At 48.9% G+C, this 26,712-nt stretch overlaps 1 protein-coding gene across 1 annotated transcript; it reads right to left on the reverse strand.

Annotated features, from left to right (window-relative positions):
* Positions 1 to 1,964: 1,964 nt before the first annotated feature.
* lrrn2 (leucine rich repeat neuronal 2) lies at positions 1,965 to 17,647 on the reverse strand. The gene is made up of 2 exons (XM_035756172.2): positions 17,347 to 17,647; positions 1,965 to 4,800 (listed from the first exon to the last, which is right to left on the reverse strand). Exon 2 carries the CDS (start codon positions 4,528 to 4,530, stop codon positions 2,782 to 2,784), a length of 1,749 nt encoding a protein of 582 aa, XP_035612065.2. The 5' UTR covers positions 4,531 to 4,800; positions 17,347 to 17,647; the 3' UTR covers positions 1,965 to 2,781.
* Between the last annotated feature and the right edge of the window lie 9,065 nt (positions 17,648 to 26,712).

The following is a 26,712-nucleotide window of genomic DNA, read 5'->3' on the forward strand; positions in this document are numbered from 1 at the left end:
TTCGCAAAGTTCAAGGGGGCCGAATACTTTCACAAGGCACTGTATATATAGTTATAGAGGCCCAATAATTTTTTTATAGATATTGTCCGATAGGTCTATTCAGATAGCAGCTGATAAGACAGCTAACGATAAGCGGGCCGCAGATGGGCGTTCAGGTAACGTCGCGACGGAGGAGCCAGCTGGATAACTCCCTCGGGCAGATAACGTTGGTAGTCCAGTTGTGAAGGCCCTGTGGGGCTCCGCGTTGGCAGTAAAACGGATCCGGATAGGTGATTGTAGCCCAGGAGTGACTGTTGGAACTCTTCAGCTGGCTAGCTCTGGAATAATTGATGTTTGCTCCGGAATCGACATAAGCAGATAGTCACACGGATAGCAGCTAATACATCAGCTGCGAGATCCAGGTATAGAATCCAGAGTTAGCGGTTGAAATCCGGGGACATGGAGAGAAAAATAGATCCGGTATGTTCCGGTCCGAGTCGCGCCTTACAAAACTGGCGATAGATTTTCGAGCTAAAGGATAGCCGATGACCACAAACCGTGGTTAGCTGAATACTAACGATTAGCCAGTAAAGAAGCTAACTAGCTTCTTATTAGCTTCTGGTTAGCTTCAGGCTAGCTTCTGGTTAGCTTCTGGCTAGCTTCTATGGAGGATTACAGATTTAAGGTAAATAATACTTTCTTTAAAAAATATATATAAATTGGTGAGGCGAGTTGCAGGAGAGTGTTTTGAAGATGAGTTTATGGAAAAGAAAAATAAATATAAAAAGGTATGCGAAGAAAGTTGTAAAATATAAATATATACTGTGTATATATACAGGACACGACAAGACTAGGACAAAAGACGTCTGACTGCTTTGCCATCTTGCTGGTCTCTTAAGACTTGCCCCCACTAACATTGAGCACTTCAAATACATTCAAAATGCACATATTTTCTATGTGTGAGTAAATCTTTGACAGTGTGTTGTGTGTGTTCCCTTGGCAGAAGCAACACATGCAGGTGGACCCTGGCACAGTCCTGCAGAGACACCTGTTCCATGGAACCTCAGATTGCCGTCGAGGATATCTCCCAACAGAACTTCAACCCGCGTGTGGCTTGACCCTCTAGCCATCACAGCCATAGCATTTACTTTGTAGTTTTGCCCAGCAAGCTCACCGCTACTCCGCCGGAGGGCCAAGACACTGGGTTCATGTGGGTAAAACCTGATTAGGAACGATAGACTACGTCCGTCCCCCCGCGACTCCCCAACCAAACAAGCTCTGGAAGGGATCACTATGACTCCTGTGTGAATCGGATGGAGAATCCTACTGTTTTTGTTGTGTTTGACAGCAGTCAGTGCTACCTCTACTACCCCATCAAGTACAAGGTCCTGGAAAACAATGGCACTACTGTGTGAAGGGCCCAGGAGCAGAACCAGGACTGTTCAGAAAATAATGAATCAATGCCTTGAGTAAGAGCAAAGTTCCTTGTTTCTGTAAAAGGCGCTCTGTTTGTGAGGAATAAAGAGATAAAGAAGGCAAGCTGTTCCTGAGACTCGTCTATGAAGACGGATTGAGATGCTAACACCTGATTTCCTTCAATCGACTGTTAAGTTGTGTCTGCGTTCAATGAGAAGTAATACACTTCTGAGCCTTTCAGTTGTATTTGTGGTCTTTTTCAGCAAATACACTACGGCTCTTCGGCACAGCATACTAATTATGTAGGGTGTTATGATCTGAGATTGTATTTAATTACCCCAGACATATTGCTAATACAAACCATGGCCAGTAGAAATGAATAGGTTATACATGTAATTGAATATGAATTTAAGTTGTCGTAGGAAGATGGATAGAAAGATTGTTGTCAATTCAATGTAGTCCACTTACCGTTTTGGAGAGTGAATCATGTATTGCACTCGTCTGCCTCCGCACATGCCTCCAGCGATAAGGGAATTGGCTAATAGTCAGGAAAACAAACCATCAGCATATCAGTCCAAAATGTTTTAATAATAGCTCAAAATAGAATTTAATACATCTAAATCATCTTTGAAAGAGAAGTGGTATACTGGGTAGGAAAACTAGTTCATGGTATGTACAGGCAGTTGGATATGTACAAGCAGGTATGTATAGGCAGTTGGATAGAAGAATTAAGTAATGTGATAGAAAGCCACGGGAAAGGATGGAGTGAGAAAGGGCTACTCACATTGAACACTTTGATTTACAAAACCTCTAAGAAAGCAAGGATAGGCTACCATAAAATGGCACTGTTTAGAAAATGCCTGCGCCCTAGTGTGAGTACAGAGGGTGAGAGTCCTCTCCTGAAGTTGAATCGCTGGGTTAGGGTTAGGTGGATAGGTTCTGGGGATAGAAAGCAGTACTGCAATTTGATTGTCTCTCTTTATACAAACACAAACAATGTCAATGTGTATGCATATATACTGTAATATAAATACACATCTGATTGTACACCACTGCCCTGTCATATGTTCTATTTACAGGCCCCATTGCTCCCAAACCATTCCCGCAAGCTGCTCCAGATTCAGAACCAACATGTCCCAACTGCGGCAGGACATGTGGTTCCCGGATCGAGCTTCACACCCACCTACAATAGTACCGCCGCCAAGAGCGGTAGCCGTATCTATCCTATAACACGTTATATTTGGAAACGTTGGACTGCAAGGAAGTGTGTGTGTTGTTATATCATCAATTATTTATATAGCTAGGCTTATTTGTGTGTGTACTTCTCATCATGCTTGCTGTCTTAACCCTTGCCCTGACCTCCCTCAAAACCCTCTCCTTCAACTCCTATCCTCTCCCCATCCGGCGCCTCAAACCCCCCCTCCCTTGCCCCTGCACCCCAACAGTCACACTGTGAGTGTCGGCCCCCAGTGTATTCTCAGCCACACAGGTGTACAGACCCGCCTCCCGGGCCGTCACCATGACAATCTCCAATGTCCCCTCTGGCAGTAACCGGTAGGCAGTGGAGGAGGGAGAGGAAGGGGTGAGAACTGAGGCATTACCAGATGCTCGGCTGGGTGAGGGGGAATGGTAAGATGATGTCTGGCTGGATGCAAGCTTGGTGCTGTGGGTGTGGTCGGATGGTCCTATTCTCATTCCAGAAGGAGTGACCCAATAGATTGTGGGCTGAGGCTCTGCCAGCGCGCGACAGTGCAGAGTCAGCCTCTCCCCCTCTCTCACCCCCATGTAGTGAGGAAGGATACCAGGGGGGATGAGGGGTAGGCAGGAGGCTGACATCTCGGTGATTGACACCTCCCTCACACTACGAGCCCTCAGCTCTGGAGGCTCAGAACACAACGTGGCCTGAGGCTGGATGAATCTCACAGCCTGCGGCATCTGTGTATCTGTGTGAGGTTGCTCCTTAGCCACCCAACGGAACAGGCAGTCACAGCGGAGGGGGTTGGAGTACAGGCTGACCTCCCTCAGGCTGGGCAGGGACAGGACAGTGTGTTGGTGCAGAGCGCTCAGAGCGTTGGAGTTGAGCATCAGACTTTCTAGCCGGCCCAGCCGAAGGAAGGCCTGGGGGTGGATGTAGGACAGCCGGGGGTTGTTGGTGATCTCCAGCTTGGTGAGCTCAGGCAGGTTCTCCATGGCTGCCCTCTCGATGGCCACCAGCTCCTCCATGTTGTTCAGACCCAGCTCTGTCAGGTGGACCAGGTCCCTGAAGTCCCCTGTCTGAACCACACTCAGAGGGTTCTTGTTCAGGTCCAGGAACTTGAGGCCCGGGATCCTCCTCAGAGCCTGTGTGGGGACGGTGGTGAGGAGGTTGTCATAGAAGGAGAGGCTCTCCAGACTGTCCAGCCCCTCCAGGGCCCTCTCAGTCAGCCCCTTCAGCCCCATGCCCCCCAGTACCAGGCTGTGTAGAGACCCCAGGTCCTGGAAGCCCCGGTCAGGGAGGACCTCCACTGGGTTTCCCCCCAGCATCAGCACCTGGAGGCGGGGCAGGGCAGTGAACCAGCGGGGCTCAATTGAGGTCAGGTGGTTGTTGTTGAGGTGCAGGCGCAGCAGTAAGCCCAGGCCGGAGAATGCTCCAGGAGCCAGGTAGAACAGCCGGTTGTGGCTGAGGAAAAGCTCCTGTAGGGCGGGCAGGGAGGAAAAGGAGGCAGGGGGCAGGAACCAAAGCTGGTTCTCCTCCAGGTGCAAGGAGAGTAGGGAGGGCAGGGAGGCAGCCTGGGGCTGGGTTAAGGTTAGGGTTCTAACACAGCTGAAGCGGTTCTGAGACAGGTCCAACTCGGTGAGGTTGGGGAGTGTGTGTAAGAGTGGTATCTCCAGGGCAGACAGCAGGTTACTCTGCAGACGGAGGGTGTGTGTGTCTGGGGGCAGAGGAGAGGGGAGTTGGGTTAGGAACAGGTTGTTACAGTCCACAGTAGAAGCCTCGCAGGACACTGACTGGGGGGAGAACCAGGGCTTCATCTGACACACACACCCTGTCGGACAGGAGACCCGCCATGGCAGGGAATAGACTACTAGAGCACTGGACACCCACACCCACTGGATCAGCTGCCTCTTCAGTAGGACCATTGACACCCTCAGCATCCTCACAGCAGAGAGGAGTTGATTCAGAGGAGTCGATCTATAGGAGTTGATTCAGAGACGTTGATTCAGCGGCAGCAATTTAATGGTGATTGACTCAGTGTTGTTACAACGTTACAGCGGTGTAGGAATCTACTGTTGTCAGGTTACAGTGCTGTAGGAATATATAGTGTTGTGGATTGTCTAGGTGGCGGTCTCTGTGGTCAGACAGTTGCTGTCACATTGTGGCGACATGTGTATTGGGGGTGGCTCTGTACACACTCAGGAGATTACCTGTGAGAGAGAGACAGGGGAGATAATGGATCAAGGTCAGGTTTATAACACATTTAGAAAGCCAGTGTGAGAGGGAGGGATTTAAAAGGAGAATACCTCCTGTGTTTTCAACTCTCCATCAACAATTTACTTCCTCTTTTCATCTGCATCCCTGCTAAGTAATGGATTCTATTTAATTTGATGTAGTTTTGATCTCTCTCATCTTTACTCTCATCATGTATTCAATTAATTAAAATGTGTGTGTGTGTGTGTGTGTGTGTGTGTGTGTGTACTGATGACCACCAGTATCACCTAGTGGCAGTGGTCACCAGTAATGACAACAGAGGAAGTTTGAAATAACACACACACACACACACACACACTGGAGAGAAAAGGGGAAAAGAGGAAAGGAGGGGGGAAATATCAGAAGGGGAAAAGGGAATAGAAAGGAGAGGATGTTGTCTTGCTGTAGCTGAGACTGAAGTAGGAGGGATGAAGCTGAACTAGCTATACGTACTGACAGAGATTGAGAGACATGGAGGAATGGGAGAGAAAGAGAGTGAGAGCGAAGAAAAGGGAATGACGGGGGACAGAGGAGAGGAAGAGGGAAAGGAAGGCAGTGAGGGAAAGGAAGGCAGTGAAGGAAAGGAAGGCAGTGAGGGACAGGAAGGGAGTCTGGGAAAGGAAGGGAGTCTGGGAAAGGAAGGCAGTGAGGGAAAGGAAGGCAGTGAGGAAAAGGAAGGCAGTGAGGAAAAGGAAGGCAGTGAAGAAAATGAAGGCAGTGAGGGAAATGAAGGCAGTGGAGTCTGGGAAAGGAAGGCAGTGAGGGAAAGGAAACGAGTCTGGGAAAGGAAGGCAGTGAGGGAAAGGAAGGCAGTGAGGGAAAGGAAGGCAGTGAGGGAAAGGAAGGCAGTGAGGGAAAGGAAGGCAGTGAGGGAAAGGAAGGCAGTGAGGGAAAGGAAGGCAGTGAGGGAAAGGAAGGCAGTGAGGGAAAGGAAGGCAGTGAGGGAAAGGAAGGCAGTGAGGGAAAGGAAGGCAGTGAGGAAAGGAAGGCAGTGAGGAAAAGGAAGGCAGTGAGGGAAAGGAAGGCAGTGAGGAAAGGAAGGCAGTGAGGGAAAGGAAGGCAGTGAGGAAAAGGAAGGCAGTGAGGAAAAGGAAGGCAGTGAGGAAAAGGAAGGCAGTGAGGGAAAGGAAGGCAGTGAGGGAAAGGAAGGGAGTGAGGGAAAGGAAGGCAGTGAGGAAAAGGAAGGCAGTGAGGGAAAGGAACGGAGTCTGGGAAGGGAAGGAAGGGAAAGTATGAGGGAAAGGAAGGCAGTGAGGAAAGGAAGGCAGTGGGGAAAGGAAGGCAGTGAGAGAAAAGGAAGGCAGTGAGGGAAAGGAAGGCAGTGAGGAAAGGAAGGAGTCTGGGAAAGGAAGGCAGTGAGGGAAAGGAAAGTGAGGAAAGGAAGGCAGTGAGAGAAAAGGAAGGCAGTGAGGGAAAGGAAGGCAGTGAGGGATAGGAAGGCAGTGAGGGATAGGAAGGCAGTGAGGGATAGGAAGGCAGTGAGGGATAGGAAGGCAGTGAGGGAAAGGAAGGGAGTCTGGGAAAGGAAGGGAGTCTGGGAAAGGAAGGCAGTGAGAGGAAAGGAAGGCAGTGAGGGAAAGGAAGGCAGTGAGGGATAGGAAGGCAGTGAGGGAAAGGAAGGCAGTGAGGGAAAGGAAGGCAGTGAGAGAAAAGGAAGGCAGTGAGGGAAAGGAAGGGAGTCTGGGAAAGGAAGGCAGTGAGGGGAAGGAAGGCAGTGGGCGAAAGGAAGGCAGTGAGGGAAAGGAAGGCAGTGAGGAAAAGGAAGGCAGTGAGGGAAAGGAAGGCAGTGAGGGAAAGGAAGGCAGTGAGGGAAAGGAAGGCAGTGAGGGAAAGGAAGGCAGTGAGGGAAAGGAAGGCAGTGAGAGAAAGGAAGGCAGTGAGGGAAAGGAAGGCAGTGAGGGAAAGGAAGGCAGTGAGGGAAAGGAAGGCAGTGAGGGAAAGGAAGGCAGTGAGGGAAAGGAAGGCAGTGAGGGAAAGGAAGGGAGTGAGGGAAAGGAAGGGAGTGAGGGAAAGGAAGGGAGTCTGGGAAAGGAAGGCAGTCAGGGAAAGGAAGGCAGTGAGAGAAAGGAAGGCAGTGAGGGAAAGGAAGGCAGTGAGGGAAAGGAAGGGAGTCTGGGAAAGGAAGGCAGTGAGAGAAAGGAAGGCAGTGAGGAAAGGAAGGCAGTGAGGGAAAGGAAGGCAGTGAGGGAAAGGAAGGGAAAGGAAGGCAGTGAGGGGGAAGGAAGGCAGGGAAAGGAAGGAGTCTGAGGGAAAAAGGCAGTGAGGAAAGGAAGGCAGTGAGGGAAAGGAAGGCAGTGAGGGAAATTAAGGAAGTCCGGGAAAGGAAGGCAGTGAGGGAAAGGAAGGCAGTGAGGGAAAGGAAGGCAGTGAGGAAAAGGAAGGCAGTGAGGAAAAGGAAGGCAGTGAGGAAAAGGAAGGCAGTGAGGGAAAGGAAGGCAGTGAGAAAAAGGAAGGCAGTGAGGGAAAGGAAGGCAGTGAGGGAAAGGAAGGGAGTGAGGGAAAGGAAGGGAGTCTGGGAAGGGAAGGGAGTGAGGGAAAGTATGGCAGTGACGGAAAGGAAGGCAGTGACGGAAAGGAAGGGAGTCTGGGAAAGGAAGGCAGTGAGGGAAAGGAAGGGAGTCTGGGAAAGGAAGGCAGTGAGGGAAAGGAAGGCAGTGAGAGAAAAGGAAGGCAGTGAGAGAAAAGGAAGGCAGTGAGAGAAAAGGAAGGCAGTGAGGGAAAAGGAAGGCAGTGAGAGAAAGGAAGGCAGTGAGGGAAAGGAAGGCAGTGAGGGAAAGGAAGGCAGTGAGGGAAAGGAAGGGAGTCTGGGAAAGGAAGGCAGTGAGGGAAAGGAAGGGAGTCTGGGAAAGGAAGGCAGTGAGGGAAAGGAAGGAGTCTGGGAAAGGAAGGCAGTGAGGGAAAGGAAGGGAGTCTGGGAAAGGAAGGCAGTGAGGGAAGGAAGGCAGTGGGGAAAGGAAGGCAGTGAGGGAAAGGAAGGCAGTGGGTGAGGGGAGGGAAAGGAAGGCAGTGAGGGAAAGGAAGGGAGTCTGGGAAGGAAAGTGAGGAAAATGGCAGTGACGGAAAGGAAGGAGTCTGGGAAAGGAAGGCAGTGAGGAAAAGGAAGGCAGTGAGGAAAAGGAAGGCAGTGAGGGAAAGGAAGGCAGTGAGGGAAAGGAAGGCAGTGAGGGAAAGGAAGGAAGGAGTCTGGGAAAGGAAGGCAGTGAGGGAAAGGATGGGAGTCTGGGAAAGGAAGGCAGTGAGAAAAAGGAAGGCAGTGAGGAAAAGGAAGGCAGTGAGGAAAAGGAAGGCAGTGAGAGATAGGAAGGCAGTGAGGATAGGAAGGCAGTGAGGAAAGGAAGGCAGTGAGGGAAAGGAAGGCAGTGAGGGAAAAAGGCAGTGAGGGAAAGGAAGGAGTCTGAAAGGAAAAGGAAAGGAAGGAGTCTGGGAAAGGAAGGCAGTGAGGGGAAGGAAGGCAGTGGGGAAAGCAAGGCAGTGAGGGAAAGGAAGGCAGTGGGAAAAATGAAGGCAGTGAGGGAAAGGAAGGCAGTGAGGGAAAGGAAGGCAGTGAGGGAAAGGAAGGCAGTGAGGGAAAGGAAGGGAGTCTGGGAAAGGAAGGCAGTGAGAAAGGAAGGGAGTCTGGGAAAGGAAGGCAGTGAGGAAAGGAAGGCAGTGAGGAAAGGAAGGCAGTGAGGAAAGGAAGGCAGTGAGGGAAAGGAAGGCAGTGAGGGAAAGGAAGGCAGTGAGGGAAAAGGAGGAAAGGCAGTGAGGGAAAGGAAGGCAGTGAGGGAAAGGAAAGGAGTCTGGGAAAGGAAGGCAGTGAGGGAAAGGAAGGCAGTGAGGGAAGGGAAGGCAGTGAGGGAAAGGAAGGGAGTCTGGGAAAGGAAGGCAGTGAGAGAAAGGAAGGCAGTGAGGAAAAGGAAGGCAGTGAGGAAAAGGAAGGCAGTGAGGAAAAGGAAGGCAGTGAGGGAAAGGAAGGCAGTGGGGGAAAAGGAAGGCAGTGGGGAAAAGGAAGGCAGTGTGGGAAAGGAAGGGAGTCTGGGAAGGGAAGGGAGTGAGGGAAAGTATGGCAGTGACGGAAAGGAAGGCAGTGACGGAAAGGAAGGCAGTGAGAGAAAAGGAAGGCAGTGAGAGAAAAGGAAGGCAGTGAGAGAAAAGGAAGGCAGTGAGGGAAAGGAAGGCAGTGAGGGAAAGGAAGGCAGTGAGGGAAAGGAAGGGAGTCTGGGAAAGGAAGGCAGTGAGGGAAAAGGGAAAGGAAGGCAGTGAGGGAAAGGAAGGCAGTGAGAGAAAAGGAAGGCAGTGAGGGAAAAGGAAGGCAGTGAGAGAAAAGGAAGGCAGTGAGAGATAGGAAGGCAGTGAGGGATAGGAAGGCAGTGAGGGAAAGGAAGGCAGTGAGGGAAAGGAAGGCAGTGAGGGAAAGGAAGGCAGTGAGGGAAAGGAAGGGAGTCTGGGAAAGGAAGGCAGTGAGGGAAAGGAAGGGAGTCTGGGAAAGGAAGGCAGTGAGGGGAAGGAAGGCAGTGATGGAAAGGAAGGGAGTCTGGGAAAGGAAGGCAGTGAGGGAAAGGAAGGCAGTGAGGGAAAGGAAGGCAGTGAGGGAAATTAAGGAAGTCCGGGAAAGGAAGGCAGTGAGGGAAAAGAAGGGAGTGAGGGAAAGGAAGGCAGTGAGGAAAAGGAAGGCAGTGAGGAAAAGGAAGGCAGTGAGGAAAAGGAAGGCAGTGAGAAAAAGGAAGGCAGTGAGGGAAAGGAAGGAGTGAGGGAAAGGAAGGGAGTCTGAGGGAAAAGGGAAGGCAGTGAGGGAAAGGAAGGCAGTGAGGGAAAGGGAAGGCAGTGAGAGAAAAGGAAGGCAGTGAGAGAAAGGAAGGCAGTGAGGGAAAGGAAGGCAGTGAGGGAAAGGAAGGCAGTGAGGGAAAGGAAGGCAGTGAGGGAAAGGAAGGGAGTCTGGGAAAGGAAGGCAGTGAGGGAAAGGATGGGAGTCTGGGAAAGGAAGGCAGTGAGGGAAAGGAAGGCAGTGAGGAAAAGGAAGGCAGTGAGAGAAAAGGAAGGCAGTGAGGGAAAAGGAAGGCAGTGAGGGAAAGGGAAGGAGTCTGGGAAAGGAAGGCAGTGAGGGAAAGGAAGGGAGTCTGGGAAAGGAAGGCAGTGAGGGGAAGGAAGGCAGTGAGAAAGGAAGGCAAGGAAGGAAGGCAGTGGGAAAAAATGAAGGCAGTGAGGGAAAGGAAGGCAGTGAGGAAAGGAAGGAGTCTGGGAAGGAAAGGGAAAGTCAGTGACGGAAAGGAAGGGAGGAAAATGAAGGCAGTGAGGGAAAGGAAGGCAGTGAGGGAAAGGAAGGAGTCTGGGAAGGAAGGGAGTGAGGGAAAGGAAGGCAGTGACGGAAAGGAAGGAGTCTGGGAAAGGAAGGCAGTGAAGGGAAGGCAGTGAGAGAAAAGGAAGGCAGTGAGGAAAGGAAGGCAGTGAGGGAAAGGAGGCAGTGAGGAAAGGAAGGCAGTGGGGGAAAGGAAGGAGTCTGGGAAAGGAAGGCAGGGAAAGGTGAGTCTGGGAAAGGAAGGCAGTGAGGGAAAGGAAGGCAGTGAGGGGGAAGGCAGTGGGGAAGGCAGTGAGGAAAGGAAAAGGAAGGAAGGGAGTCTGAAGGGAAAGTGAGGAAAGTATGGCAGTGACGGAAAGGAAGGGAGTCTGGGAAAGGAAGGCAGTGAGAGAAAAGGAAGGCAGTGAGAGAAAAGGAAGGCAGTGAGGGAAAGGAAGGCAGTGAGGGAAAGGAAGGCAGTGAGGGAAAGGAAGGCAGTGAGGGAAAGGAAGGCAGTGAGGGAAAGGATGGGAGTCTGGGAAAGGAAGGCAGTGAGGGAAAGGAAGGCAGTGAGGGAAAGGAAGGCAGTGAGAGAAAAGGAAGGCAGTGAGGGAAAGGAAGGCAGTGAGGGATAGGAAGGCAGTGAGGGATAGGAAGGCAGTGAGGGATAGGAAGGCAGTGAGGGAAAGGAAGGCAGTGAGGGAAAGGAAGGGAGTCTGGGAAAGGAAGGCAGTGAGGGAAAGGAAGGGAGTCTGGGAAGGAAGGCAAGGCAGAAAGCAAGGCAGTGAGGAAAGGAAGGCAGTGGGAAAAATGAAGGCAGTGAGGGAAAGGAAGGCAGTGAGGGAAAGGAAGGCAGTGAGGGAAAGGAAGGGAGTCTGGGAAAGGAAGGCAGTGAGGGAAAGGAAGGCAGTGAGGGAAAGGAAGGCAGTCTGGGAAAGGAAGGCAGTGAGGGAAAGGAAGGCAGTGAGGGAAAGGAAGGCAGTGAGGGAAAGGAAGGCAGTGAGGGAAAGGAAGGCAGTGAGGGAAAGGAAGGCAGTGAGGGAAAGGAAGGCAGTGAGGGAAAGGAAAGGAGTCTGGGAAAGGAAGGCAGTGAGGGAAAGGAAGGCAGTGAGGGAAAGGAAGGCAGTGAGGGAAAGGAAGGCAGTGAGGAAAAGGAAGGCAGTGAGGAAAAGGAAGGCAGTGAGGAAAGGAAGGCAGTGAGGGGGAGTGGGGGAAAAGGAAGGCAGTGAGGAAAGGAAGGGAGTCTGGGAAGGGAAAAGGAAAGTATGGCAGTGACGGAAAGGAAAGGAAAGGAAGGGAGTCTGGGAAAGGAAAGGAAAAGGAAGGCAGTGAGGAAAAGGAAGGCAGTGAGGGAAAGGAAGGCAGTGAGGGAAAGGAAGGCAGTCTGGGAAAGGAAGGCAGTGAGGGAAAGGAAGGAGGGAAAGGAAGGCAGTGAGGAAAGGAAGGGAGTCTGGGAAAGGAAGGCAGTGAGGGAAAGGAAGGCAGTGAGGAAAAGGAAGGCAGTGAGGGAAAAGGAAGGCAGTGAGAGAAAAGGAAGGCAGTGAGAGATAGGAAGGCAGTGAGAAGGAAGGCAGTGAGGGATAGGAAGGCAGTGAGGGAAAGGAAGGCAGTGAGGGAAAGGAAGGCAGTGAGGGAAAGGAAGGAAAAGGAAGGCAGTGAGGGAAAGGAAGGGAGTCTGGGAAAGGAAGGCAGTGAGGGGAAGGAAGGCAGTGGGCGAAAGGAAGGCAGTGAGGGAAAGGAAGGCAGTGGGTGAGAGGAAAGGAAGGCAGTGAGGGAAAGGAAGGCAGTGAGGGAAAGGAAGGAGTCTGGGAAAGGAGGCAGTGAGAGAAAGGAAGGCAGTGAGGGAAAGGAAGGAGTCTGGGAAAGGAAAGTGAGGGAAAGGAAGGCAGTGAGGGAAAGGAAGGCAGTGAGGAAAGGAAGGCAGTGAGGAAAGGAAGGCAGTGAGAAAAGGAAGGCAGTGAGGGAAAGGAAGGCAGTGAGGGAAAGGAAAGGAGTCTGGGAAAGGAAGGCAGTGAGGGAAAGGAAGGCAGTGAGGGAAGGGAGGCAGTGAGGGAAAGGAAGGGAGTCTGGGAAAGGAAGGCAGTGAGAGAAAGGAAGGCAGTGAGGAAAAGGAAGGCAGTGAGGAAAAGGAAGGCAGTGAGGAAAAGGAAGGCAGTGAGGGAAAGGAAGGCAGTGAGGGAAAGGAAGGCAGTGAGGGAAAGGAAGGGAGTCTGGGAAAGGAAGGCAGTGAGGGAAAGGAAGGCAGTGAGGAAAAGGAAGGCAGTGAGGGAAAGGAAGGCAGTGAGGGAAAGGAAGGCAGTGAGGGAAAGGAAGGCAGTGAGGGAAAGGAAGGCAGTGAGGGAAAGGAAGGCAGTGAGGAAAGGAGTGAGGGAAAGGAAGGCAGTGAGGGAAAGGAAGGGAGTCTGGGAAAGGAAGGCAGTGAGGGAAAGGAAGGCAGTGAGAAAAAGGAAGGAAGTGAGGGAAAGGAAGGCAGTGAGGGAAAGGAGGGTGAGTCTGGGAAAGGAAGGCAGTGAGGAAAGGAAGCAGTGAGGGAAAAGGAAGGCAGTGGAAAAAGGAGTGAGGAAGGCAGTGAGGAAAGGAAGGCAGTGAGGGAAGGAAGGCAGTGGGAAAAAGGAAGGCAGTGAGGGAAAGGAAGGCAGTGAGGGAAAGGAAGGCAGTGAGGAAAGGAAGGGGAAAAAGGAAGGCAGTGAGGGAAAGGAAGGCAGTGAGGAAAGGAAGGGAGTGAGGGGAAAGGAAGGGGAGTCTGAGGGAAAGGAAGGCAGTGAGGGAAAGGAAGGGAAGGAAGGCAGTGACGGAAAGGAAGGGAGGGAAAGGAAGGCAGTGAGAGAAAAGGAAGGCAGTGAGGGAAAAGGAAGGCAGTGAGGGAAAGGAAGGCAGTGAGGGAAAGGAAGGCAGTGAGGGAAAGGAAGGCAGTGGGGGAAAGGAAGGGAGTCTGGGAAAGGAAGGCAGTGAGGGAAAGGATGGGAGTCTGGGAAAGGAAGGCAGTGAGGGAAAGGAAGGCAGTGAGGGAAAGGAAGGCAGTGGGAAAAATGAAGGCAGTGAGGGAAAGGAAGGCAGTGAGGGAAAGGAAGGGAGTCTGGGAAGGGAAGGGAGTGAGGGAAAGTATGGCAGTGACGGAAAGGAAGGGAGTCTGGGAAAGGAAGGCAGTGAGAGAAAAGGAAGGCAGTGAGAGAAAAGGAAGGCAGTGAGGGAAAGGAAGGCAGTGAGGGAAAGGAAGGCAGTGAGGGAAAGGAAGGCAGTGGGGGAAAGGAAGGGAGTCTGGGAAAGGAAGGCAGTGAGGGAAAGGATGGGAGTCTGGGAAAGGAAGGCAGTGAGGGAAAGGAAGGCAGTGAGAGAAAAGGAAGGCAGTGAGGAAAGGAAGGCAGTGAGGGAAAAGGAAGGCAGTGAGAGATAGGAAGGCAGTGAGGGATAGGAAGGCAGTGAGGGAAAGGAAGGCAGTGAGGGAAAGGAAGGCAGTGAGGGAAAGGAAGGGAGTCTGGGAAAGGAAGGCAGTGAGGGAAAGGAAGGGAGTCTGGGAAAGGAAGGCAGTGAGGGGAAGGAAGGCAGTGGGCGAAAGGAAGGCAGTGAGGGAAAGGAAGGCAGTGGGAAAAATGAAGGCAGTGAGGGAAAGGAAGGCAGTGAGGGAAAGGAAGGCAGTGAGGGAAAGGAAGGGAGTCTGGGAAAGGAAGGCAGTGAGAGAAAGGAAGGCAGTGAGGGAAAGGAAGGCAGTCTGGGAAAGGAAAAGGGAAAGGGAGTGAGGGAAAGGAAGGCAGTCTGGGAAAGGAAGGCAGTGAGGGAAAGGAAGGCAGTGAGGGAAAGGAAGGCAGTGAGGGAAAGGAAGGCAGTGAGGAAAAGGAAGGCAGTGAGGGAAAGGAAGGGAGTCTGGGAAAGGAAGGCAGTGAGGGAAAGGAAGGCAGTGAGGGAAGGGAAGGCAGTGAGGGAAAGGAAGGCAGTGAGGAAAAGGAAGGCAGTGAGGAAAAGGAAGGCAGTGAGGGAAAGGAAGGCAGTGAGGGAAAGTAAGGCAGTGGGGGAAAAGGAAGGCAGTGAGGGAAAGGAAGGAGGGAAGGGAAGGAAGGGGCAGTGACGGAAAGGAAGGCAGTGACGGAAAGGAAGGAGTCTGGGAAAGGAAGGCAGTGAGAGAAAAGGAAGGCAGTGAGGAAAAGGAAGGCAGTGAGGGAAAGGAAGGCAGTGAGGGAAAGGAAGGCAGTGAGGAAAGGAAGGCAGTGAGGGAAAGGAAGGAGTCTGGGAAAGGAAGGCAGTGAGGAAAGGATGGGAGTCTGGGAAAGGAAGGCAGTGAGGAAAGGAAGGCAGTGAGAGAAAAGGAAGGCAGTGAGGGAAAGGAAGGCAGTGAGAGAAAAGGAAAGTGAAGGGAAGTCAGTGAGGGGAAAAGGATAGGAAGGCAGTGAGGGAAAGGAAGGCAGTGAGGGAAAGGAAGGCAGTGAGGGAAAGGAAGGAGTCTGGGAAAGGAAGGCAGTGAGGGAAAGGAAGGGAGTCTGAAGGCAGTGAAAGGAAGGCAGTGGGGAAAGGAAGGCAGTGAGGGAAAGGAAGGCAGTGGGAAAAATGAAGGCAGTGAGGAAAGGAAGGCAGTGAGGGAAAGGAAGGCAGTGAGGGAAAGGAAGGGAGTCTGGGAAAGGAAGGCAGTGAGGGAAAGGAAGGGAGTCTGGGAAAGGAAGGCAGTGAGGGAAAGGAAGGCAGTGAGGAAAGGAAGGCAGTGAGGGAAAGGAAGGCAGTGAGGAAAGGAAGGCAGTGAGGAAAAGGAAGGCAGTGAGGAAAAAGGAAGGCAGTGGGAAAGGAAAGGAGTCTGGGAAAGGAAGGCAGTGAGGGAAAGGAAGGCAGTGAGGAAGGGAAAAGGAAAGGAAGGAGTCTGGGAAAGGAAGGCAGTGAGTGAGGAAAAGGAAGGCAGTGAGGAAAAGGAAGGCAGTGAGGAAAAGGAAGGAGTGAGGGAAAGGAAGGCAGTGAGGGAAAGGAAGGCAGTGAGGGAAAGGAAGGGAGTCTGGGAAAGGAAGGCAGTGAGGGAAAGGAAGGCAGTGAGGAAAAGGAAGGCAGTGAGGGAAAGGAAGGCAGTGAGGGAAAGGAAGGCAGTGAAGGAGTCTGGGAAAGGAAGGCAGTGAGGGAAAGGAAGGCAGTGAGGAAAAGGAAGGCAGTGAGGAAAAGGAAGGCAGTGAGGGAAAGGAAGGGAGTGAGGGAAAGGAAGGGAGTCTGGGAAATGAAGGCAGTGAGGGAAAGGAAGGCAGTGAGAAAAAGGAAGGAAGTGAGGGAAAGGAAGGCAGTGAGGGAAAGGAGGGGGGAGTCTGGGAAAGGAAGGCAGTGAGAGAAAGGAAGGCAGTGAGGAAAAGGAAGGCAGTGAGGGAAAGGAAGGCAGTGAGGGAAAGGAAGGGAGTCTGGGAAAGGAAGGCAGTGAGGGGAAGGAAGGCAGTGAGAAAAAGGAAGGCAGTGAGGGAAAGGAAGGCAGTGAGGGAAAGGAAGGCAGTGAGGGAAAGGAAGGCAGTGAGGGAAAGGAAGGAGTGAGGAAAGGAAGGAGTCTGGGAAAAGGAAGGCAGATGGAAGGGAGAAAGGAAAGGAAGTGAGGGAAGGCAGTGGGGGAAAGGAAGGCAGTGAGAGAAAGGAAGGCAGTGAGGGAAAGGAAGGAGTCTGGGAAAAGTGAGGAAAGGAAGGCAGTGAGGAAAGGAAGGAAGGCAGTGAGGAAAAGCAGTGAGGAAAAGGAAGGCAGTGAGGAAAAGGAAGGCAGTGAGGAAAAGGAAGGCAGTGAGGAAAAGGAAGGCAGTGAGGGAAAGGAAGGCAGTGAGGGAAAGGAAGGGAGTCTGGGAAAGGAAGGCAGTGAGAGAAAGGAAGGCAGTGAGGGAAAGGAAGGGAGTCTGGGAAAGGAAGGCAGTGAGGGAAAGGAAGGGAGTGAGGAAAAGGAAGGGAGTGAGGGAAAGGAAGGGAGTGAGGGAACAGAAGGGAGTCTGGGAAAGTAAGGCAGTGAGGGAAAGTAAGGCAGTGAGGGAAAGGAAGGCAGTGAGGGAAAGGAAGGCAGTGAGGAAAAGGAAGGCAGTGAGGAAAAGGAAGGCAGTGAGGGAAAGGAAGGGAGTCTGGGAAAGGAAGGCAGTGAGGGAAAGGAAGGCAGTGAGGAAAAGGAAGGCAGTGAGGGAAAGGAAGGGAGTCTGGGAAAGGAAGGCAGTGAGGGAAGAAGGCAGTCTGGGAAAGGAAGGCAGTGAGGAAAAGGAAGGCAGTGAGGGAAAAGGAAGGAGTGAGGGAAAGGAAGTCTGGGAAAGGAAGGCAGTGAGGAAAAGGAAGGCAGGAGGAAAAGGAAGGCAGTGAGGGAAAGGAAGGCAGTGAGGAAAAGGAAGAAGTCTGGGAAAGGAAGGCAGTGAGAGAAAGGAAGGCAGTGAGGGAAAGGAAGGGAGTCTGGGAAAGGAAGGCAGTGAGGGAAAGGAAGGGAGTGAGGAAAAGGAAGGCAGTGAGGGAAAGGAAGGCAGTGAGGGAAAGGAAAGGAGTGAAGGAACGGAAGGGAGTCTGGGAAAGTAAGGCAGTGAGGGAAAGGAAGGCAGTGAGGGAAAGGAAGGCAGTGAGGGAAAGGAAGGCAGTGAGGGAAAGGAAGGCAGTGAGGGAAAGGAAGGCAGTGAGGGAAAGGAAGGCAGTGAGGGAAAGGAAGGCAGTGAGGAAAAGGAAGGCAGTGAGGAAAAGGAAGGCAGTGAGGAAAAGGAAGGCAGTCTGGGAAAGGAAGGCAGTGAGGGAAAGGAAGGCAGTGAGGGAAAGGAAGGCAGTGAGGGAAAGGAAGGCAGTGAGGGAAAGGAAGGAAGTGAGGAAAAGGAAGGCAGTGAGGGATAGGAAGGCAGTGAGGGAAAGGAAGGCAGTGAGGGAAAGGAAGGCAGTGAGGGAAAGGAAGGGAGTCTGGGAAAGGAAGGGAGTGAGGGAAAGCGAGGGTGCTGATCAATACAAATAGAGATGTATCCCCCTTCTGCCAAGCAAACACACAAACACACAAACACACACAAACATAAAAACACACAAGCAAACACACACACACACACACACAAACATAAAAACACACAAACAAACACACACACACACACCACAAACATAAAAACACACAAGCAAACACACACACACACACACACCAGAGTCTCAGCACACGTATGACCTGACAACACTGTGACACACCACAGATGCCACTCTTCTCACTCTACTGCTCTGTGTGTCTGTCTGTGTCTAACCCAGACATGTCCTAGCAAACAAACTCAAGCAATTATGTCCAAACATTTGCAGCTCACAGAGAAATAGTCCTTACCATCAGATGAGTATCATTGACTGCATGCATCTCTCGATCTTTCCTCACTCTCCTGCTGTGCCTCTTTACCTCTCCTCGATCTTTTTACGGTGTTGTTTTTATCTGGGAATGTTCTGTCAGCTTTTTTTCTATGTGTTCAGGGCAAGCTCTACCATAAATAGTCATTCTTTCGATCTCTCTCCTTAAAACATCTGTATGTCCTTCTCTGTATTTCTCTCTATTTAAAATATCCCTGCTTTTCTCTCTGAGGCTGAGGAGCGATCTCTACAGGATGAATCTGCCTTCTACCTCTGCTCTCCCCAACCCCTCTATCTTTGACAGTGTATATTTGGTTTCTCTCTCTCTCTCTCTCTCTCTCTCTCTCTCTCTCTCTCTCTCTCTCTCTCTCTCTCTCTCTCTCTCTCTCTCTCTCTCTCTCTCTCTCTCTCTCTCTCTCTCTCTCTCTCTCTCTCTCTCTCTCTCTCTCTCTCTCTCTCTCTCTCTCTCTCTCTCTCTATTGAGTTTTCCCGTGTGTGTGTGCAGTAAAGCAGAAGATTCTATCTTCTCTTTCTCCCTCTCCAGCAGTTGCACCTCTCCCCCTCCTCTTCCTTCTCTCTGTGTGTAAAAGAGAATGACTCTATATCTTTGTGTTTGTGTGTTTATGCCCTCAGACATTCCTGTGCCATTAGTGACAATTGAGGGGAAGAAACAAAAGGATTGCACAAAAGTTTCCGTTCTCTCCCAACAAACACTGACAAGTCACCTAACCTACACAGCTCAACACAAGGCTTTTCTGCTCAAACTCAGGCTTGAATGTGTGTGTTTATTGTGTGATCGATCAGCAAATCTATAAATAAAGATATATAAATATATCTTCATTATTAACCTAACCCATCTAACCATAATGGAAGTCAGGATGGAATGTCATGTTTAGTGTTGACCTTTTTTTACCTTTCCTAATCACATAACAACACAGAATATGAACATCAGAGAGAGAGAGGATATATGGATGGATGGATGACGGATGGAAGAATGGAGGGATGGAAGGATTCCTGTTGTGCAGAGAGAAGGGGATTATGGGAGCTGAGTGACAGAGATTCAGAAAAGTATGTCACCGAGACACACACACACACATATTCACCCTGCAGGCTGAAAAGCAGTGGGGATGAGGGATGAGAGGGAGCAGCATGAAAAGGAATCAAGAGGAGAGGTCGTCATAGCAACAATCAGAGAGCATTGCTTTTATTTGAGAGAAAACAAGCACTGCTTCCTCTGTTCTCTCTTGAATTTTTCTCCTGTGTCTTTCCTCTATTCACCTCTTCTCTCCTCCAGCTTTCCTTTATTCTCTTCTCATTTCCTCTCTCTGTGTGCGTGTGGTCTACTTACACTGAGTCATGGTTGTAAATCATATGCTCCATTACGATGACCCTTAGTTAGGGCTGAGGTGAAGCATGTTGCAGTGTCAGATCCAGGGAATGATTCATATATCAGAGTAAAGCACTAAAGCATACACACACAGACAGACAAACACTTCTGCCTCTCTAGTAATTGATTTCAGTGTAAGCAAACTGTACATCAGCAGCAGCCTCAAGAAAGTGCATCTCATATGAATGAATATGATACAATGCAGTATGATACCATGTGATACTTTTGAATCCTTATGGTTCTTTCTCCCTCTTTACCTCCCTGTTCCTCTCGCTCTCTCTCTGCATTGGAATTCTGTCCACAACAGGTGTGCTGGACTGGGTAAGTCCTCAAGGACTTATGATACACCCTCCACAGCACAACACAGCTAAATGGTGTGGTGTGTGTGTTGTAACACTGCAGAGAGAATGAGGGAGAATCTGCTGCCATGGTGACAGGCCCAGCAGTATCTAATAGCAACCAGTTGCTAGGGAGCCTGCATTGGGAGAGAGTTGTGTGTGTGTGTGTGTGTGTGTGTGTGTGTGTGTGTGTGTGTGTGTGTGTGTGTGTGTGTGTGTGTGTGAGAGAGGGTTTTGTAATGCATGGTTGAGTTTAGAGAAGAAAATCAAATGCAAGTTAGACCGAGTTCTCTTTGGCCTTGTTTATGATGGCTGTTTGGTCACGTTGGCGCTATTTGACACTAAATCCAGTACGGTTTTAAAGAGTGACTGCTCTTAAAATGCTAGAAAGTGGCCAATGTGGCATTGATATGAGTCGGAAACATTTATTATAGTGTCAAAATTGACTACAAATTAAATAGGATATTTGTGGTCATAGTCACTTCACAATCGAAGAAGGAGACAGCGTGAAGGATGTCTGGCGAGACTATGTCAGAGTGGATAAATTGCCTATACCCTACATTCTATTGGCGAATGTGCAATCACTGGAGAATAAACTGTATGAGTTCCGTTTGAAACTATCCGATCAATGTGATCTAAAGAACTGTAATATCCTATTTTTCTCCAAGTCATTGCTGAACAAGGACATGGTAAATTTAAATCAAGCAGGTTTTCTATACAATCAGCAGGACAGAACAGAGGAATCAGGGCGGCTCAACAGCTGACGTGTGATCTTTAATATTAAGGATGTCTCAAGGTTCTGCTCACCTGAGTGAGAATACCTCATGATAAGCTGTAGACCACAGCATTTACCAAGAGAGTTTTCATCAATATTTTTGGTAGCTGTCTATTTACCACCACAAACCGATGTGGTTGGCACTAAGACCGCACTCAATGAGCTGTCTTTTGCCATAAGCAAACAGGAAAACGCTCATCCAGACGTGGCGCTCCTGCATTAAAGCCATGGACTTAAATGCAGGGAAACTTAGACCAAATGCAGGGAAACTCTGGACCACCTTTACTCCACACACAAAGATGCGTACAAAGCTCTTCCTCGCCCTCCATTTTGCAAATCTGACCATAATTCTATCCTTCTGATTCCTGCTTACAAGCAAATATTAAAGCAGTAAGGGAGCACCCCCCTGAAATGGACAACAATGAATGGGAACATATTGGCACCGTACGAAACATATACACGATTTACAATACCACTAAATTGGATGTTGTTCCATTCAAAGTTGATTGCCAATGCCAAGTGTAACACTGCAAAAATCCAATAGATGGCGAGTGCGCTAGAATGCGAGTGCGCTCCACCGTAATTTTTCATATTGCAAATGTAACACAAGTCAAGATCCAAGAGTAACATTTTTAACATTTTTTCAAAAACTTATCACCCCCTTAATGCCACACGGTCAAGGTTGGGCTTGCACAGATCCGGAGGACCTCAGGAATGTTCCTGAGGTCAAATTGTGCTTCTAACCTTAACGGTTCACTCTCTGTCTCCCAAAAGCACTTGAAATTTAGGTCCAGGCTTAATTTTGGGCCTTCTTTTTTTACCGGTCGCTGCCCTCAGACCGAGCGAGCTACGGTCAAGCGGGGAATCTCGTTGAACTCGGCATAGCCTAGAGATTATGGTAATGCCATTGCAGGCTCTGTGTGTCTTTAAGCACTGCACGTTGTCACTCCATCCTTGCTGTGTGTATGTATGTATGTGTGTGTGTGTGAGAGCTTTTCTTTGACATCTGTTGAGAGAAATTACTGATTTACAGTTCATGAGGATTGCCTAACCATACATATGAAGTTCTGAAAAGATATGACCTTTTTAACCCTCCAAAACAGCACCTATGACACCATTTTAAGGCACTTCCGGTTGGCACAGGAAGCTGACCGTGAACACATATCCTCCTTGGGGTAGGCTCTTACAGAATCCTGAGTTTTAAGTTTTTATGTTAAGAATAGACTGATCTACACAGGGTTGAATGCAGTGATTTTCACAATTGCGGGTTATGTACATCAAAACACCTTTTGGGTGAATGTAAACAATTCCGGTTGCTCCAGGAAGCTTAGAATCAACACAGGTAGGCCTCATAGTGCCCTGATGGATTGTTATCTAAGACAGGTTCATAAGGCATTCATAACCCACATAGGCTTCAGGTTGAATTTAGGGTTGCAGGCAATGTTTTCATATGGGGAGAGAAGTCAGTGAAACCTGTTTGATGTAAACACCTTCTTTTAACTGTTAAGGGTTAATGCTACAAGGTCAAGGTTAAGCTTGCACAGATCGGGAGGACCTTAGGAACATTTCCGTGGTTGAATTTTCCTTCTAATCCTAACGGTTTCGCCGCTGTCCCCCAAAAGCATCTGAAATTTATGGCCAGGCTTCATTTTGGGCCTGCTTTTTTCACAGTTGCTGCACTCAGAGCGAGCTACGGTCAAGCGGGGCGTCTCGTTGAACTTGGCATGGTCTGGAGACTATGGTGAAGCCATTTTTAGTGTTGATTTCAGAATGTAATTTTGGTGATGGTCCCTTACTGTTTAAACATATTGCAAATTTCCAAAAGTCAACTAGCAAGTCAGTGTCCATCAGTAAATTAGATGTCATTCGGACACCAAACTGATACCATCTGACACCAAACCCACATTTTCCAACTCGTTTAGAAGCCAACTATCACATATTTCAGAGCAGGCCCATAATTAACAGCGCCTTCAGTTTAAAACATAATAAAAACATTAAAAACACATAGTTACGTTCTAGCTGCGGGTCCAGTTCTGACATTATGTGTAGACCTATGTGAGGCGACCCCCGAGTTTCAGCTCGATAGGTCATTCGGTGCCCGAGCAATGACCTTAATTGGTGCTGAAAATCCACTTTTTCCATGCCTTGCTACGGGGTCCTTGAATGAGCTATCGGACAGAAATGTTTGGGTCCGTCTCTATGGGCCGAGATGGTTTCAATGCACCTAGTCTTGCGACTCTGGGACTTTTCTAAATGTCGTCATTTTCATAATGGTCTAAATGAATTGAAGTTATTGCAAATGTACGAGGCTGTTTCTCGGTCTGAGAACCTTCTAGAGCCACATAACTCACCACGCGTTATCGACCTGAGCTCTAGAACAGGTTTCTAAAGTTTCAGAACTATAGGTCTGACGGTTCTTTTTTAGTTCAAACAAAGGTTACAAACTATTGCATGCTCTGTCTGTCTCTGCGCACCACACTGTGTCCCTCTGTCCTAGCTGTGTGTGTGTGTGAGTTTTTCTTGGAAATTTTATAGGAGACATGACTGATTTACAGTTCATGGGGGTTGCCTAATCACACTGTAACGGCGTTCTTCGTTTGTAGAAAGAGAGTCGGACCGAAATGCAGCGTGGTGGTTTCTCATGTCTTCAATGAATGAAAAACGGAACGATACATGAAATAACTAATAAATACAAAAACAACAAACGGAATGTGAAACCTATTACAGCCTATCCGGTGAACACTACACAGAGACAGGAACAATCACCCACAAAATACAAAGCGAAACCCAGGCTACCTAAATACGGTTCCCAATCAGAGACAACGAGAATCACCTGACTCTGATTGAGAACCGCCTCAGGCAGCCAAGCCCATACAACACCCCTACTCAGCCGCAATCCCAATAACCACAAAACCCCAATACGAAATACAACAAAACAAACCCATGTCACACCCTGGCCTGACCAAACAATCAACGAAAACACAAAACACTAAGACCAAGGCGTGACACACACATATGAAGTTTTGAAAAGATCTGACCTTTTTAACCCTTCGAAACAGCCCCTATGACACCCTTTTAAGGCACTTTCAGTTTGCAAAATCCTGAGTTAAGTGTTTAAGTATTTATCACAAACTGCTTGTTGGGTATGGAAAAACACTTTTGGGGTGTAAACACCTTCTTTTAACTGTTAAGGGTTAATGCCACATGGTCAAGGTTAGGCTTGCACAGATCGGGAGGACCTCAGGAACGTTCCTGAGGTCAAATTGTGCTTCTAACCCTAGCTGTTCTCCCGCTGTCACCCAAAGCACCTGCAATTTAGGGCAGGCTTCATTATGGGCCTACTTTTTTCATGGTCGCTGAGCTCAGACCGAGCAAGCTACGGTCTAGCGGGGCATCTCGTTGAACTCGGAACAGCCTAGAGATGATGATGATATGATAATGCCATTGCAGGCTCTGAGTGTATTTAAGCACCACACTTTGTCACTCCATCCTTGCTGTGAGTGTGGGTGTGTGAGAGAGAGCTTTTCTTTGACATCTGTTGGGAGAAATGACTGATTTACAGTTCGAGGGTTGCCTAATCACACATATTAAGTTTTGAAAAGATCAGACCTTTTTAACCCTTCGAAACAGCACCTATGACACCATTTTAAGGCACTTCTGGTTGACACAGGAAGCTGAACATGAACACATATCCTCCTTGGTGTAGGCACTTATAGAATTTTGTGTTTTTAAATCTTTATGTTAACCTGACTTATTTACGGAGGGTTGAATGAATGTGTGTTATTTCAGAAAATCACAGAAATCTCGCAGAGCTCCGAAACCCACTTAAAAAATATTTGTCTGAACACGCTGCAACTGGATCTGTAACTTTTTTGGGGGAAAAAACACCTTTTTTTGAACATCTCCAATTGTACATGGTATGATTTCTCTTAAATTACGATAGATAAATGGCTGGTTCTTTTTTTCCTGACACCGTAGGTTCATTTACTTTGACGTGAAGCGGTCAAATTAGTGCTCTATTTTTGTTTTTGACCTCTAATCCCAGAAAAATTTCCATAACTCAAAAAGCGTTGAGGCCTCGACACCATCTTGTTCGGTGCCAACTGCCCATTATGCCAAACCTATGCTCACCAAGTTTTGTCTTCAAAGTCTTTTCCGTTTAGGAGAAAAGGTCACGTCGTGATTGGTGATGTTTTGTACATTTGTAATATAATTCCATTCGCCCTCTGGTGGGATTTACCAGGACAGCGGAAAAATGACCAAAATGTGTTAATTTTATAAAACGGAAACCGAATGTCCGGGAGACTTCGTTCGATGACTTCCCGGAAGATCCGGCCCTCGTGAACGGCCCGCCGCCGTCCGCGAATTTTAGAAACGTAAGGGACCGTACGTCTAGTAAGGGACCGTACATTTGCAATCTGGACTTTCTCACCGACCATATGGCAAATGGCAAAATGTTCCCTTCATGTATGGAAGCACCAGTGAAGCATCAGTGACTCGGTCAATAAAAAAGTAGTCAGATGAAGCAGATGCTAAGCTACAGGACTCTTTTGCTAGCACAAACTTGAATATGTTCCGGTATTCTTCCTATGACATCGAGTACACCACATAAATCATTGGCTTCATCAATAAGTGCATCGATGATGTTGTCCCCACAGTGACTGTACGTACATACCCCAACCAGAAGCCATTACAGGCAACATCCACACTGAGCTAAAGGCTAGAGCTGCTGCTTTCAAGGAGTGGGACTCTAACCTGGAAGCATATAAGAAATTCCGCTATGCCCTCCGAACCATTAAACATGCAAAGTGTCAATACAGGACGAAGATCGAATCGTACAACACCGGCTCCGACACTCGTAAAATGTGGCAGGGCTTGCAAATCATTAGGCTACAAAGGGAAGCACAGCCGAGAGCTGCCCAGTTACACAAGCCTACCAGATGAGCTAACCTACCTCTATGCTTGCTTCGAGGCAAATAACACTGAAACATGCATGAGAGCACCAGCTGTTCCGAATGACTATGTGTTCACACTCTCTGCAGCCGATGTGAGTAAGACCTTTAAACAGGTCAACATTCACAAGACTGCAGGGTCAGACGGATTACCAGGATGTGTACTACGAGCATGCGCTGACCAACTGGCAAATGTCTTCATTGACATTTTCAACCTCTCCCTGTCCGAGTCTGTAATACCAACATGTTTTAAGAAGACCACCACAGTCCCTGTGCCCAAGAACACTAAGGTAACCTGCCTAAATGACTACCGACCCGTAGCACTCACATCTGTAGCCATTAAGTGCTTTGAAATGCTGGTCCTGGCTCATATCAACACCATTATCCCACTCCAATTTGCATACCACCCTAACATATCCACAGATGATGCAATCTCTTTGCACTCCACACTCCGCCCCGAAAGCTCATCACTAAGCTAAGGACCCTGGGACTAAACACCTCCCTCTACAACTGGATCCTGGACTTCCTGATGGGCTGTCCCCAGGTGGTAAGGATAGGTAACAACACATCCACCACGCTGATCCTCAACACAGTCCCCTGTTCACTCATGACTGCACGGTCAGGCACGACTCCAACACCATCATTAAGTTTGCCTTTGACACAACAGGGATAATAAGCCTGATCACAGACAACGATGAAACAGCCTATAGAGAGGAAGTCAGAGACCTGGCAGTGTGGTGCCAGGACAACAATCACTTCCTCAACGTGATCAAGACAAAGGAGATGATTATGGACTACAGGAAAAGGGGGACCGAGCATGCCCCCATTCTCATCAACAGAGCTGTAGTGGAGCAGGTTGAGAGCTTCAAGTTCCTTGGTGTTCACATCACCAACAAATGAACATGGTCCAAGCACACCAAGACAGTTGTGAAGATGGCACAACAAAATCTATTCCCCCTCAGGAGACTGAAAAGATTTGGCATGGGTCCTCAGATCCTCAAAAGGTTCTACAGCTGCACAAATAGAGAGCATGGTCTCACTGGTTGCATCACTGCCTGGTATGGAAACTGCTTGACCTCAAGGCACTACAGAGAGTAGAGAGTTTCTTATTCTTCTTCGTATTTTTTAAACTGCATTGTTGATTAGGAACTTGTAAGTAAGCATTTCACTGTAACTGTTGTATTCGGAGCATGTGACTAATACAATTTGATTTGATGTGTACTCAGTGCATGCGCTGACAACCTGGCAAGTGTCTTCAATGTAAATAACCTAATTTATGTCCCTCTTACTGCCCGGAATGCCTCTGCTGGTCCTACAGCTATTGTATGCAGTAATCATATGACTATGAACCAGAGTAATACTGTTAGCACTGAGGTGGTGTGCCCTAGAAGGAAGTCTACTTTATGCAGCTCACCCTGCACGAATAAAAATACCTCTGCTAAGCAAGAAAAATAATCAAGCATCCCAGAAAAGTTTTTAAAATAGCCTACATTAACATATTTAACTTAAGAAACAAGGTTCATGAAATCAATAATTTGCTAGCAACAGATGACATTCATATTTTAACTATCTCAAACTCACTTAGATAAAACTTTTGATGATACAGTGGTAGATACAAGGTTATAACATTTACAGAAAAGACAGAAATGCCAATGGTGGAGGTGTTGCGGTCTATATTCAGAACCACATTCCTATGAAGCTTAGAGAGGGTCTGATGTTAAATACTGTTGAAGTAATATGGCTACAGGTTCACCTGCCTCACCTAAAGCCCATTCTGGTGTGAAGCTGCTATAGACCACCAAGTGCTAACAGTCAGTATCTGGATAACATGCTTGATAATGTATATCATATCAACAGAGTTATTCTTTCTGGGTGATTTAAATATTGACTGGCTTTC

This window comes from Oncorhynchus keta, chromosome 22 (genome assembly GCF_023373465.1).
Source record: "Oncorhynchus keta strain PuntledgeMale-10-30-2019 chromosome 22, Oket_V2, whole genome shotgun sequence".
In the NCBI taxonomy this organism is placed as follows: Eukaryota; Metazoa; Chordata; class Actinopteri; order Salmoniformes; family Salmonidae; genus Oncorhynchus; species Oncorhynchus keta.

Coding starts and splice junctions, on each gene's coding strand:
- lrrn2 (XM_035756172.2), bottom strand. CDS start 4,530: ATGCTGAGGGTGTCAATGGTCCTACTGAAGAGGCAGCTGATCCAGTGG.